This window comes from Pleurodeles waltl, chromosome 1_2, assembly GCF_031143425.1.
Source record: "Pleurodeles waltl isolate 20211129_DDA chromosome 1_2, aPleWal1.hap1.20221129, whole genome shotgun sequence".
Taxonomy (NCBI): Eukaryota; Metazoa; Chordata; class Amphibia; order Caudata; family Salamandridae; genus Pleurodeles; species Pleurodeles waltl.
In genome coordinates, this window is record NC_090437.1 from 160987203 (window position 1) to 161002577 (window position 15375).

At 42.0% G+C, this 15375-nt stretch overlaps 1 protein-coding gene across 4 annotated transcripts in view; it reads left to right on the plus strand.

Moving 5' to 3' along the window:
* Positions 1-15375, plus strand: part of SLC4A4 (solute carrier family 4 member 4) — a 623315-nt gene that overhangs the window by 381151 nt on the left and 226789 nt on the right. For all 4 annotated transcript variants that reach the window (XM_069236872.1, XM_069236873.1, XM_069236870.1 and 1 more), the window contains exon 4: positions 6169-6304. In XM_069236872.1, the coding sequence (XP_069092973.1) occupies positions 6169-6304 (136 nt within the window). The remainder of the gene's footprint in view (positions 1-6168; positions 6305-15375) is intronic.

A 15375-nucleotide genomic window follows, 5' to 3' on the forward strand; every position in this document is an offset into this window, starting at 1 on the left:
GTGGATCTGTGAGTGGGTGCGTGAGTGTCTGAGGGGGTCTGAAAGTGGGTGTGTGAGTCATTGTGTTGGTCTGAGTGGGTGCATGAGTGTCTGAGTGGATGTGTGAGTGGGCACATGAGTCTCTGAGTGAGTGTATGTATGAGTGAATGGATTAGTGTATGAATGAGTCTGTGAATGTGTTTTAAAAAAAAAAGTTTATTCACAATTAATCTCGATTAATCATAAATATCACGCATGGTGAAGAAAAATCATTTTAAACCCATAATTTTATCCTCAACCACCCCTATATCACACCCCTGGGGTCAGAGTACCTCCACCCTGACCCCTTATACTACTTTTCAATTTGTTTATGAGGCCCAGGAACCGTTTCCCTGGTCCTTAAAATGGCAGCTGCATCTTTCTGTTTTGGTTGTGGCCAGCCAAGTACAGTGCTTCTATTTGTGCGCATTCTTGAAAATTTGTGAATATTCACGAATTGTTTGCTACCTCAGATATATAAATGTATTTTCCCTTTAATATCTCAAGAACTACTGAACAGATTTACACTAAACACCCAAAGCACAATCTGCATATCGACAGCTAACTTTCTGCCAAATTCCTTCTAGTGGTTCGGGCTGTAGTCGTGTTCAAGGATCCTATGGGAATTAACATGAGAAACACAACTATTTTGACCCCCCCCCTTTTTCTCGGCCTCAACTTGACTGATCACCCATAAACTTTCCATGCCAAACAAGAATCACCAGTACACTTTTTTGGGGAATGTTTTGTGAAGATTCGTCAAACGGTGCCGAAGATACAGGCAAGTCCAAAAACGCTTTTTCTATGGAAACATGGTCCTAATCATACCTACCTAAAGGTGACTGCCTGAAGGTTATATATTTATAAGTATTTATACACACACACACATATGTATGTATATATCTGTACATAATGTATACATATTTATATACACAGTGGTGGCAGCCACTGTGTAGTTATGTTTGAAACAGTGTTTCCAGTGAAAAGGCATTTTTAGGTCGAGCATTAGCGTTCGACCTGGTGTATACTTAAGTATACTTATACGGTGGGTTAAAGCAATTTAATTTGTTGGTTGCCATGTCCTTAAAAAATTCTTGCTCGCTAGAGGTCAGTTCTACCTTTTTTTCCCCTTCTTTTTCTGTTTCAGAGCAATGACCTACTACTACTGTATTGTTCCACTTTGGTTTCTTTATCTATTGCGTTGACAGACTATTTTTAACATCTCTTTGGTGCTCCCCTTTCACTGCGGGTTTTTTAGGCTGGTAGCTGTCTGCGTTTTATTGCAGCATTCCGTTCCTCCCACCTCTTCCTAAGTCGCTGTCATTTGTTTTGGCTTTATTCCAGTGCTGTTCTCTGCCCTACTCCTAAAATAAGCTTATTTTACTAAACAAACAGCTCCTAAAATAAGCTTATTTGACTAAACAAAGACCATATGCCCTCACATCACATCGCAGAGAGTGCCTCTCTCTCCAGGGCACCTCCCTGCCAGTACTCACGACATGGCATACAAGGCATTGCTTATCTCCTTTATGGGGCCAAAAGTTTTCTCATGCTGCTCTGCTAAGTTCATTAGCGCTTTTTTTTTTTTTTTTGCTCATGGGCGCTGTTGTCAAAAGATGGCGATTAACTTGTTTTCCTTTAGCGAGTATTTAAATAACTAAAAAAGATAAGTATGTCCCGCAACACGCTGCCATGCCAACAAGATGACTCCTTTGGTTTAAGATAATCTCTGACACCACATGTTTTTTACACATAGCGAATCTCAACAATATATACAAATCTATAAATTGAAGAGTATTTTTAATTTATGGCTGCCACGTGCTTCCCCTTCATATACTGTAATATACATCAAATGATGACCCTTGATGAGAGCAGTCACTGTTTGCTAAAAACTAAATGATCATTAGAATGTAGGAAAACCACAGAGAATAACAGGGAAATAAAGTTGTACGACTAGACAGAGGACGAATGGGGTAATAAAACAGCAGATTTATTTTCAGAGAGGGTTGCCAGTTATGCTGTTTTTGTATGCAGTGTGTACACAGTGCATGCCACAGCAGAATAACACTGCACTACGCTTGCATGAGCTGGCACCGATAAGTTCCTCGATGGCTGTTAATAATCTGCATCCTTTTGCTGCTGTGACCTTCTTTAACTATAGTGTCCTGTGAGAGGTAATGTCCTCAAGTCTCTGGGGAACTCAGGTGTTTGAAGTCAGTTCTACTTTCGTCATTCGATGGGTTTCTACCAAACCTGACAGCCTACTGACAGAGGCCCATGCTCACTGTCTGTGAGGGGCTTGGCAGTGTTTGCAGGCTGTTGAGGTGATTTGTGGTGCCAGCTAGCACTGATGCTGGGCCGGCTGTTCTGAATCATGTGCATTAGTGCACTGATTAAAAATGCATCCTCCTGCGGGCAGAGGAACTTAAAGCAACAGTACGTACAACAAATATGTCCCAAAAATGTTTTTTACTGCACTATTATTTATTGAATATTCCCTCCTAGGTGTTTCTCCTCTCTTCCTTACTCCACTCTTATCTCCACCCAAGCAATACTTACTTTATCCATCATTCAACTTCTCTGTTCTCCCCCACACTCTCTGTACAGCCCCTGGAACTGGAAGTGGTGTCCAGACCCTGTCTGTGAACCTTGAAAGGCACTGTCTTGTAGAGTCACCACCTTTCAAAAAGACAAATTCTGGGTAGTCACTGTAAAAACTCAGGCCAAAAAATCATGATAAAAGTTCAATTTTATGGAAGCATCTCAGGAGGTTGTGCAGTTCTAAAACAGTGGCTGACAAAAGTGCTAGTCAAAGTAGGCTTAGTCAAAGTAGGCTTATGGTCTTTGGGTTCTGTAACACAAAGGAATATTCAGCCAGCGTGCACATTTAGCCAGACATAGTTAAAGATGAAAAAATTAACAAACAGATACACTCCAGGCATCAGGGACGGTAGTCAGGACTCTGCCCCCCCACCACGAATGATAGTGCCTGATGCAGTGCTCTGTTGCTGAACCTGGACTTAGGGTTCATAGGCAGTAGCGCCACTATCTTTCATTTTTAGGTCGAACGCCCAAGCGCTTTGACCTGTTGTAAGTACTGTGCGTTTTTAACCACACCCATTATTTTCAGTCATTTGTGGGCTTGCCTTTCCAAAATCCTTTGTTATAATTGGTAAATGCTTTACATTTGTTCCTCCTTGGGGCGGTTTTGTTACCTTCTTGGTCACATGTTACATGGATATTTGCACGTTTGTCGATACGTTTGACTGCAAGTGAACTTCTTTTTCCTTTTGTGACTCTTCTTCGTGCTCATGGCGGCCATGGTGCTTTGAATGGGCTCACTTATGTCTACTAATATTTTACTTTTAATTTTCTGCTTGAGAAAGCTGTGCAAGTGTTATTTCCACTGTATGCCTCACCAGTATGGTGCTTGTCGGAAAGCACACTTGCCATGTCTTCTACTGATTCATACTGCAAAAATCAATACCCACGCTGCTATGTTCAGCTGTGTTGCTTATTGGTAATAATTCCTCCTCTCTAGGTGTTTTTCATCTAGCTAGACACTGCTGTGTCAAATTTATGTTGCAAGAAAAGTCCAGGTAGGAATTTACAATGCCAATAGCTCTAACTAAATTGCGAGACCCATTGCTTTGCAAATGCTTGTTAGATTTGCCTATATCTTTTGACCCCGTGGATAGATTTGCAATCTGCTTACTCAGCTAGCTGTTTTGGCTTGCCAAATTTTTGGAAATATATGTTCAGTTCATAGGAAAAAAGTTAAGGGGGTGAAAAAGTGTGTCATTTCCCATTTAGCTCCTATATGAAATGTTGCCAAAAGATAGAGCAAAAACTGCTGCTGCATCCCCTAGCTCCCCCAAAAGGGTCATATCATCACACACACATATTGAAGCTCTCAACACACAGAGCCCAACACTAATGGCATAGAAGCATCGACACACACTGGCCCTTAAACTCACAGATGAACACTTCTATCTATATATGGTACGCCCAAACACATAGATAGCTCTAGATACACAAGGAAGAGGTCTAAAAGAGAAATTATCCAACTGCCGAGAAAGTAACACACATAAATACATAGATAAATAGATAGATATCACAAAGATACCGCACTATTCAGAGAGCCACCATGCAAAGACTCTGCGTAGGCAAATCCCAGCTCTTTTTCAGGGGTTCACAGACCACCACAGGTACCCAGATCTGCTCTCAGGAGCCACCCGACCGACTTCCAAGGCATATGCAGCCCCTCCGTGGTAATCGGAGACACCGCCTCTACCCCTCACTACATACTGTTCAAGCAGGGCCAATGTTAATGCACCCTATAGCAACCTAGAAGCCATTGTTCTGAGACAGAAGCTTCCGATCTGGTTTCGAGTTTCCCAGTGACCTCATGCGATGGGAGTATGGATTCGTTTTTGGGATAGAATCAACAAGATCTATTAGAGAGACTGGGTGGCAGGATATTTCTTTTAGAGTATGTTTTCTTTTAAGCGCGCCACCGGCGCTGCCAGGCACTGTGGTTACTGACTACAAAGGCTGCCTGATCTTGATTCCACACCATGCCTCTTCCTTCCTATCCTACTCCTACACTTCTGGTTTCTTCGTGTCCCTCCTGCAGGTACCACCCCTGCTTTCGCCCTTTGTCTCTGTTCTCCTATCGTTGTCTTCCTTCTTCTTCTCCCTTCTCTGCTTTTCTCTTTGTCACTGCGTTTCTAAGCCTTATAATAAAAAAGAAGTCCCCTGATCGTCATAAAATGGTATCGGTGCCCAGCACCTCAGCCACCGGCACAAATAAAGCTCTGTTAATGATGCACGGCCCAGCTCCTGCCCTGTCTTGGAATGGGAACGTGAGCTTAACTTTGGTGTAGGAAAGCACACGGAAACCTTACAATAAACATGGATTACGTCACTTTGCAGACATCATCTTCGTATTGGGCACATCTTTCTAATGCAGGCGCTGCAGTGTGTAGGAAACCTTTGTAAAGTCCCTTCTCACAACTATTGTTCAAATAATTTGTAATCCTTTTGTACCAGCATAGCAGCTTCTTTCCCTCATGCATTTAATCATAATGCCTACTCAATAAAGGTTGTGTGTCTGAGTGTGTTTGCGTGTGTGTCTGTGTGTTTGGCAAACAAAAATGCATATTTTCGTTATCTTCCAGGGACGTTATCCGAATAGCTCATAGAGGTTTATGATTATTTTAACTTAGATATGCACACATTGTCAAATTAAATGCCACTCTTATTGAAATATAAACCAGCTTATTTCACGTTCTTAATTAAAAACTTCGACGTACAAACTTTCCACCACTTGTTATACTTGGATTTACTGACTCCAGTGTTGAAATGAAATCGGCCACATCACTCCGTCAGGCTTTTTTTTTTTTACCATAATGCGCATTACCTATTAGAAGAAGTAATATTAGGCAATACCAGTCTGCCTGTCTTGAAAATGCAATTGGCATGTGGTTCAAGTGGGCAGTATTGGACTCCGCGTTGTTTTTCAAGTTCACTGAAGCCTGACTGAATATATTCAGGCACAGTCTTCATGTAAAGAAAAGACACACTTTTGTTAAACATTCCCTTAATTGTAATGAACCTAGGAGGTTACAGGTGATTTGGAAGCCAATAAAAATAAGTTTAGTTTGCAAGAGGAGGGGGGAGGGAAGACGTTGAAGGGGAGGGAGGGCAGGGGTGGGAATGGGAGGGGGAGCAGGGATGGGATGCTTCTGCCCTCTGCATGTGCCCAATCCCAGTGTGGCTCGAACTGGTTTTGTGCTGTATGAAAAAAAAAGATTTGCAAACCTCAATTGAAGAGAGTGCCAAAGGTCCCCCGGCGAAGGGTAGGGGCACCTAACTTATATTGGCTGCAATCTGTCTCACACTCTCTTTCACTGAGGTTGTTGGACTGCACTGTTCAAGTCTCAGTGGCGTACGACTGCCTTGCATACAAAGTTCCACTTGTCAGCGGAAGCTGAAGCGCAGGCAGGAACAGGGGGACGCATAGAATGTCCAATGAAAAAGAATGCCTGGAGAACCAGCTCAATGGCTACACAGAGAACAAGAAATTGATGAGCCGAACCTCAGTGATCATCAATCAGGCTCTTAACCGCAGTATTTTCACCTCTACAGTCTCCCCTGCTGCTGAGAGGATCCGCTTCATCTTGGGTGAAGAAGATGACAGCCCAGCACCCCCACAACTCTTCACCGAGCTGGACGAACTCCTGGCGGTCGATGGGCAAGAGATGGAGTGGAAGGAGACGGCAAGGTGAGATCATGCACTGTACCACCTGTTTAGAAATGTATGAGTAGGTCATAAAAAGCATATTTAGGGAACACACACATCACATTATTACTTGCATACCACTTTACAGTACTTTCATTCCAAATCACTGCAATTTTTTGTGGTTGATGAGTGAAGCTGTTCCTTTGCCAAATTTTTAACTCCTGATTAAGCTGATGTTAGTGATGTTCTTGCGCCTCTGCCTGACCAAAAAGTTAGTTTTTTTGGTGTAAACCTTTTGTTTTAGTGTCAAATAGAAAATTGTGTCCTCGCTGTCCCAAAGCCCTTTGTGAGTATTTAAGTAGTACCTGACTGAGTAAGTCCAGTAAAACTAAAAAGAGGTGAAAGGTTTAAGGTGCACAAAGGTTGATATTAGAATATGTTAAAGGTGCATTTAAAGAGACTCACCAAGCCTTAAAGTTTCTTTCTCCTGCCTACATTTTCACAGGCAGTTAAAAATCTTTATTTAATGATATCTCTTCCGGAATTTTGCATCTGTACCTCAAGGCTGCTCCTGGTGCACAGAAGTACACTCTAAGTATTAATTGTAGTGTTGAAGAAAAAGTGCTCAAATAAATTTCTCTTCCACATTTTGTTACACAGATTTTTAAGGAGACCAATTATCGTCACCAGTTAAAATTCTTGCACATTCCATGCATCATAGATACAGTGACATAGAAACACCTGAAATGTATCCCTATCTTATTGCTAGGATATCTTTTCCCAGTTGCTCCCTTTTTGTGATGCGCCAGATTACCACATTGGGTGAACAGATTCGTCTTGAATGTGCAATGAACTGCATGTAAATGTGTGTTTTGTTCCTCCGGTGAAGTACGTGGGCACGCTGCCTCCTTGGAGGTTGTGCTACTGAATATCAGCCCTAGTATTGACCAACTATCGAGGGCCAAAACATTAAAAGGTAAGTGCATATAGATTTACTGTTGCTAACCCCACATCTATGTACCTTAACTATATATATATATATATATATATATATATATATATATATATATTTATATATATATATATATATATATATATATATATATATATATATATATATATATATATATATATGGGACAACTGTGGAGTTCAGTATAGGAAATCTACACTTCGTTACCTGTCGGTATTTCATTTTGGATGTTTTGCTCTCGATATTATGTCCTACAGATATTCTGGAGTCTATATTCAGGGTGCACACCCTTCTTGGACATTCACACAAGTGGCATAAAGGTGAGGAATCCGATGTCACCTGATGCCAGCAAGGTGTAGTGAAATGAAGTACTCAATGCAGGCTTTTCAGTGTAACTCTAACAGTGCATAGTATGCTGTATTTCTAACCTTGCATGTGATGAATTGGGAAATAAAACCGTTTTCTGCACTGCCTGTGGAAGCAAAATGCAGAAAATGAACCTCTTTTTATATATGTATATCTGTATTCAGAATCAAGAATGACTCCAAGTTTGGTATTTGTTGCAACCCCTCGTCAGGCTCCACAGAACCTGTTAATGCCTCCCTGCTGCTCTGTTCATTGAAACACAAACTGAACAGGTAAAATGGGACATGCAGGGTGGAAAATAGCTCAGAATATCCAACATGTCACTTTGGCTTGCAGACGTTGTTAATTTATGTTTAGGTATAGACATAGCCTATTCCGAGGTGATAGTTCAGGAGTGCTGTCATCTGAGACGTCAGGGTGTGAGATCGGGGAGGAGAGGCAACTCAAGGTCGGGTACACAGCTGGGTGTGGAGAGGTTGGGGGTAAATAATCGGCCAGGGGAAGACATGGTAGTGGCCTTTGTCTATTTAGATGTCCCCTGATCTTTCTTGAAATGGCAGAGTGATATGGTAAGATTGTTGTGTGTTGGGGTTAGAGGAGGTCTCAGTTTTTATTCTACTCTCAAAAGTAGAAAATCAAACTGTGTGTTGTGTTAAACGTTTCCTTATTAAAACAGGGTATAATCACAGCTGCTGGTCATGGATGGAGGCTCATGTCTGTGCATAGAGCATGTGCAAGTATATGTCCATGCATAACATACAACATAAAGTACACTGCAGTGCACATTCTTATAGCATACAAATAAATCATCCTTTCCTAGAAGGTATGATCTTGCCTGGGTATCATCTTGAGAACAATTGTGTATAGGATTGTCCTGTCCAAGAATACCACATTTGTGCGGTCTGGGAGGCAGCTTCAATGATTTGGCCAGGTCTGAACTCACAGCAGGAGAAGGCGCTACTTGAAGGCATAGTGTAGACTAAGAAAGTTTGGTCATGGCTTTGTCCTAGTGATGCTTGCAGCAGGCTAAGCAAGCAGGGCATGAACCATCTTCAGCATTGGGATAGTGCCAGGTAACGAAGAATGAAAATCAAAGCGATCCTAGAGAGCTGAGGTTTTCCACACACAGGCACATCCTAAGAATCCCATCTCTTAAGGGAAAATTGCAAGTTCAGGCACGTCGGTTGATGGGCTGGTCCAGCATGCCCATTGGAGGCCAATAGACTGGTGTGTTTTGGATTCACTGCAACCATTTGACTCAGGGACCAAACAGCAATAGTCAAATAGAGGCTGCTACAGGTGTTGAAAATGCCACTAACACTGCCACAATCGTACTCTTACAAGAAAGACAAATGTTTTGAGTTGTTAAAGACTTTAAAACTCAAACTGGACCATGACTCAAGCTAGCTGTATGACAAAAAATACTGAACATCAAAGAAATACCCAACAATCGTGGCTGTCTTCTGAGGAAGAAGTTTTATTAGTTAAGACGGTCACAGTGCTAGGTGTAGGTAGACTGTGTTGATAGCATAAGGTCTCCAGTGATTAATGTGTTCCTCTGGTTGAGTTTCAGTGATCAATGTCTTTGCATCAGACTATGCGGCAAGAGGAGCTGCAGTGTTGGCCCCTAAAGGTGCACCAATATATTGGTGAGCCATAGGTATGCCAGTGATTTTAGTCCTTATTGAAATAAACATTTTGCATAAAAGATGCATCTTGAAACTGGATAAGCATTGTCAAAGTCAGTAGGTCTGGCACTGGACTTTTGAATTGGTCAATGCTCATTTTGTTTTGACATGTTTTTGTAAAGCGGTATTGCTAGGAAAGCTGCCAGTCTTTGCAATCTGAAAAAAACATTAGTTAAAAATAAAACTATTTTTTAGTCTTAAAAAATACGTTCTATCACAGTAATCTCTGGCACTGAAGGAAACTACTTTATGTGTGGCTGCTGTCTTTGTGAGAGGGAACAATGCGGTCACTCACATTGAAGTTAGTTGATTGCTGGAATGGGTTGACACCTTCCCCCATGCTGCAGTGAGCAGAAGATAATAGTGAATGACAGAACTACAGACCAATGGATGAAGAGGGCTAAGTGAATGCCTCCTTTAAGTAATCATATAATGGATATAAATGGTCTAGACTACCACCATACCTAAAAATTGCATGAAAACCTCCTGTAAAGTGAAACTGTAACTATACGTTCAGTTAGAACATCCACACAGCACACTGAGGTTGTGTGGCTTCAGCAGCCTGAGCTGCATTTCAAGTACATCACACTGATGAGTCACCAGCACTGTGAAATGTGTGTGTGGCAGTTGAATATCATTTGGGGTTCCCCTACTTTGGAGCAGGGGCTTCCGTGTGCAGAGGGAGAGGGTAGGAAAGGTGGGGGGCGGCAGGCTGAGGGGAGAGGAAGAAGTATTCTAGCTGGGGGAGCGCAAGAGAAAAAAGTTGAGGTGAAGTAAAAGTCGAGGCTTGACCTGTTGCAGACACAACCCCATGTGATTTTACCCGACAGAATTACTAGCTGATAAAAGTGTGTGTATGTAAGATTAGAAACCTGGAGATTAGGGATTTGCCCAGAATGACAAGATTCACAGTCAAATAGCAAAACCTGGATTAGAACGCAGGTCCAAAGCTGGCAATTTAGGATTCGACCACATCTTGTCCCGGTAAAGTGGGCTCTGGAATTCTACAAATGGTCTTTTAAGACCAGTGAAAAATATTGACTGAATTGTAAATGTGTGTGTAGAAAAGGGCCCTGACCATCTCACTGGCAGTCAGAACCCTCCTGACTAAGCTCTTAGAAGTAAAGTGTGTGTAAAATGCGACACAAAACCTCACATGGAACATTAATCTCGGTTTGAAAAGCTTATCCATATCATACCATGATGATAGGTTCCTATTGCCAATGAGGTAACACTTGTCAACAGGAAAGCCACGTTTGCTGTTTTTTTATCCTTAACAGCAGGGTACAGGTTGCCAGGCCTGTGCTTTTATTGGTCACTTTTTAAGAAATGATTACCTTGCCACTTAAACTTTGAACAAGAATGTAATTTAGTCATCAAAATAAGCATGTTTGCGTAGATCTGGCGACATTAAGACCAAACATTCTTCATTTCTCGGCCATCTTTTGCATAGTTCAGAGGTGCATTCTTTTTGTCCACTTTGCTACAGCACATTGACTGACAACATACTAGCTTGGTGCCGTGATCTGTTGCCCAAGAGCCAGTACCATTTATAGATTGTCCTTGTTTACTCATTGTCATAGTGGCAAATCTTGGTTTATGCCTGATTCTACAGATCAGTAGATTCGAAAGCAGATTATCACTACATCCTCTCAAGGAGTCTCTAGCCTCCCAAGATAATGTGGTGACGTCCTGCCTGAAATTATGTGGAGTAAAACTCAAATGTGATTGTTTATGAAATTGAGTTGGATTTCCAAGCTAAAGATAACCAACTAATGCTGAACCCTCCCCATGCAGGACGACGTTTCCTAGTGCAGTCCTCGTATTTACCTGTAGTCTCCCAGCACATTATTTGACACCATCCCTGGCTTCAAAACAACTGTGTTCATCACTTTTGTTCTTCGTATATATGCCACCATCATCTTCACAATTCAGAATGGTTGTCAAATGGGATTCTCTGTTGCTTGGTGCCTGGAGAGGCAACATTTACTTGAGCCTCAAAGTTGGATGCTTAATATGCTTCTCCCCAATTTTCCCTCCGGAAAGTGTATGTCTGGTAGGCTACATTAAGCCTTACACTTATTTCCCTTACACATGTGAAGGATAGGTGGATGTTAGTGTCCCATTTGTAAAACAGTTTCTGCAGGAGGCCAAAGAGTTTCTTAGGAGCTCACCACTTACACAACTGAATTCTGGGTTTGTAGAATACAAATGCTGCTTACTCTTGAGTCCACCTCAAGCCCCTGTCTTCCACCACACTACACTTACTGTCTATATAGGTTCTTCACCGCTACTTTTTCCCTTTGTCACTGTTTTTCCATTTTTTTCTTCCTCCTTTTCTGCCTCCATTTTTCTTGCTTTGGGTCAAACTCTGAGAATTTAAAACAAGACCCAAATGAATTCCGGTACTCACTACTTGACACCATCAGCACAAATTAAGCAGTGGTCTCATCAAATGTGCCAATGCGCCTGTTGCCATATCTAACAGGATCGTTAACTTTTTTGAGCATCTCATATCTCTTGGACACGGGCGAGTTGGGAAATGGATGTAGCATAGATAATTTATAAATGAATGTACATCTCCGCTTAGGGATATTGTAAGGCCCAGGCGTGCCCCCATCAATGCATAGAGGTATGGGTGTAATCCTCACCTCGCATTCACTCAAGTGAATTTGCTGCTACTGTGCTTGGAGAGCCTCTGGGATGTGATTGACCATTGTGGAGAGCTTCATTACAGTCAACAATATGCCACGTGAGAGCCACATCGCCCCTTTCATTGTTCCAAGAATGTTGAGTCTCGTCTTCCTGCACCAAGATCCGCTTCTTTCACTTTGCCAAACTCTGCTTTCGGGATACTTCATTCAGTAGACATTAAAAGATCAGAACTACGGGACAAGATGATGTTTTTATTGCACAAGTGTAGGAAAGGCAGATAGTACTTTCAGTAACTGCATAATAAGGAGTATCTATTCTTACACAATAAATTCCTGCCCTCGCCTCTATCGGGCGGTAGATTGTTAGAAATTCTGTCACTAGCTTTGGTCTCTCCATGAACGGCCATAAGATACTCTAGGAAGTGAGGGTGAATGGAGCCTGGTTCGCAAATAGATATAAACATTTGAAGAAAATAGGGATTTAGTTCATAATGAGAGGCCTGTTCTACCCTGCATCTTCTGATTCTTCCACCGTGCCAGGGCTTACCTCTGTCACTTGCTCAGATGCATGCCTACACTACCTTCTCCCTGTGATCACACCTGAGGAAATCCTGGGCTCAAGGCATCCTTGGAAGGGCCAGGAGGCACTCAGAAGGGAAAGTAAAGTAAATGCTAAGGGGCTATTTCTAAAGCACAAACATGCACCCCATCCGATATCTCTTGGTGCTGCAGAAACATTGATGAAATAGCTACCTAAAAGGAAAGTTTGTTTCGCCCAATATAGAGAGGATCAGGTGATGAACAGAAAGGTGATCAGTTTCACGCACTATGATGTATGTAAACCCATAGACATTATGGAGTCTGTCACACATTATCTGCACACCTGAGGTGTCATTATCCAGTGACCTCCTCCCCTTTACTTAGTTTGACTTTACTTCAGATGATTGGGACAGAAATTGAGAATTCAAAAGTCAGAGGAGGAGCCTTCTTTTAACTGATTCTTCCTTCCTGACACACCCACTCATCAACTTTACTTCGCGGCCCGTTTGAGCCCTTTTTAAGGGAAGAACGCACACACGCAGCCATCTTGGTTTTTATTGCTTTGATCACATGACATGAGAGCATTTCATATGGTGGCAAATAGTTCAAGGTCGAACTGATGCATGAAGAGAACTTGTTTACAAGGTAACAAAGTAGGTTCTCGTTAATACCTGCTTGCAAGACTGATACTGTAACACAACGGCTAAGGGACTGCATGCACTGTGTTCTGAAAGGCGAATTGCCCTTTAAGTCTCCCAGGGGCTGTTCATGACGTGTTGTAAACTATGCCTGCCGTCATCTAACATTTTCAGCAGTCCTAGTAATAAATATTGATATGCAGTCACCTGAACATTGGACCCTTACATATTGCCTAAGAGCGATGCTTAAATGCCTTTGAGGAATGGTTATTGAGTAAGATAGTCCAAAAGTTGAGAAATGCAGGGCACCTTTGACTTTCTTTCAAGTCCAGTGTTGTTTTGCATTTCTGTTCCTGTCAAATGTACTCCGGCATGTTTTCTAGTGTACTTCAAGCGCCATGAAGCCTGTTTCCTTGTTTCTTCCACTCACCCCATAATCGCTGAGGATACAAATGAAGGCAGAATAAAGGGGCAGAATCGTGCACATCCAAAACTGAACATGTTGCAAGGGTTTCATAAAATGAGAAAGTGCACATAGGTGCACATGTGAAGAACACATAGCAGCCTGTGAAATGGTGCTCGGGTTATTTACTACCAACGCCTTTGGCTGGCCAAACATACACATGTATTGAACATACACCATGAAGCGCATGACCAGACATTGCAGTAATTGCCACCTGAAGTAGACAAAACTTTATATCATCTCTTAACCTGGTTCTTCAGATCTGTTACTTCTTCTGTTTATGACACACAATAGTCTTTAGCTCCCTTAGCCTTTACCATGAAGTCAAAGTGGACATCTGGTCAAGGATGTCACAGTAGATCTCAAAATCCAAGCTGACATAATCAAACAAAGGAGCATTCTGGAATGGTTAGTGTGGGTAATTTCTAGCGATGCAAGACTGAGTAACCTATTTTATTTTTTCTGGATGACTCTTTTAAGGTAAATCAACCATGTGAAGTATCCACATAAGAGGATACTTGCTAACTCTGCCACTCCCAATGCCGGAAAAATACACAATAGAACATGTTGGGCTTCCCTGGATGACATATCTACATTTGAAATACAGTGACCAGAACAGACGTGTGAGAAGAACAAATAAACAAATGCCCAGATTTACTAAGGACTTGCATTGTCCTTTTAATGATGAAAGGCAATGCAAGTCATTATCTGGGAAGTCGTAAGCCACGTAAAGCCCCTCTGCATGGTTTTGTGTGGTTTAGTAAATTCAGAGTAATGCAAGGCAGCACACCCTGCATTGGGAAGGCGTTCCATGGGTGAAGCATGGGCGTGCCTATGCATCCACCTATTGATTCTGGTGCATTTCTAGATTTACAAAGACTTGAAAACCTGGGAATGCATCAAAATGCTAAGCCTTCCCCAGTGAGGTGTAACAAGGAGAACTATCTTTATTTCTTCTTGTTATTTACTCTTTCCATGTGTGCTGCATTCTTCAGCACACATAGGTTGAGGAAAATGCCTCCAAGGATTGTCTTTGTGCAGGATGGTGCCCCTTCCTGCACAAAAACCATCCTACCCATAACGCAGGCACCCTTGCATTATGGTGCATGGGTATCTGCATTGGCACTAGGCAGCACACAGTGCGCCAGTCCTCGGAGACCGTAGGAATGCACCATATCTTTGTAAATGTGGGCATTTTTCTGCTGTCTCCCTTTCATGTAATGCAGCACAGCAAGTTGCCTTGCTGCAGTGCATTGCATGGAAAATGTGTAAATATGTCCCACGTATGCTTACGGTTGTCAATTCCGCATGTTTAAATCATGGCTGATATTTCTACACAGGGTCAAATGAATGTTATTCAAGGCTCTAACAAAAGACTTGACTATGTCACCGCTTTGTTATGGAGATATTGCAGGTGAGAGGACATTGTGCCAGTCTTCATCACAGAGCTCTTCACTGAACGTATACCTTGCATGCCAGGCTGAAGATCTAAGTCTTAGCAATTCTATGAAAGAGGCAGAGTTTACACTGCAGTGTTTCCCAACCTGTGGTCCGGGAACCCCTGAGGGTTTTCTGCAAAGCCTCCTCAGGACGTCCGTGACCGCTTAGAAAATTAACAAGTATTAACAGTTTAATAAAGTGTAAATAAAAAAGTGTCTAAATTGACCATTGAAAATGTTAAGAGGCACTGTAAATGTCAAGGAATTTGAAATTGTAGGCTAAAAGTTAAATTAACATCCTTAAATTGATTTGTGGGAGCAGTGCAGGTGCATCAAACAGAACATAGTATGGAC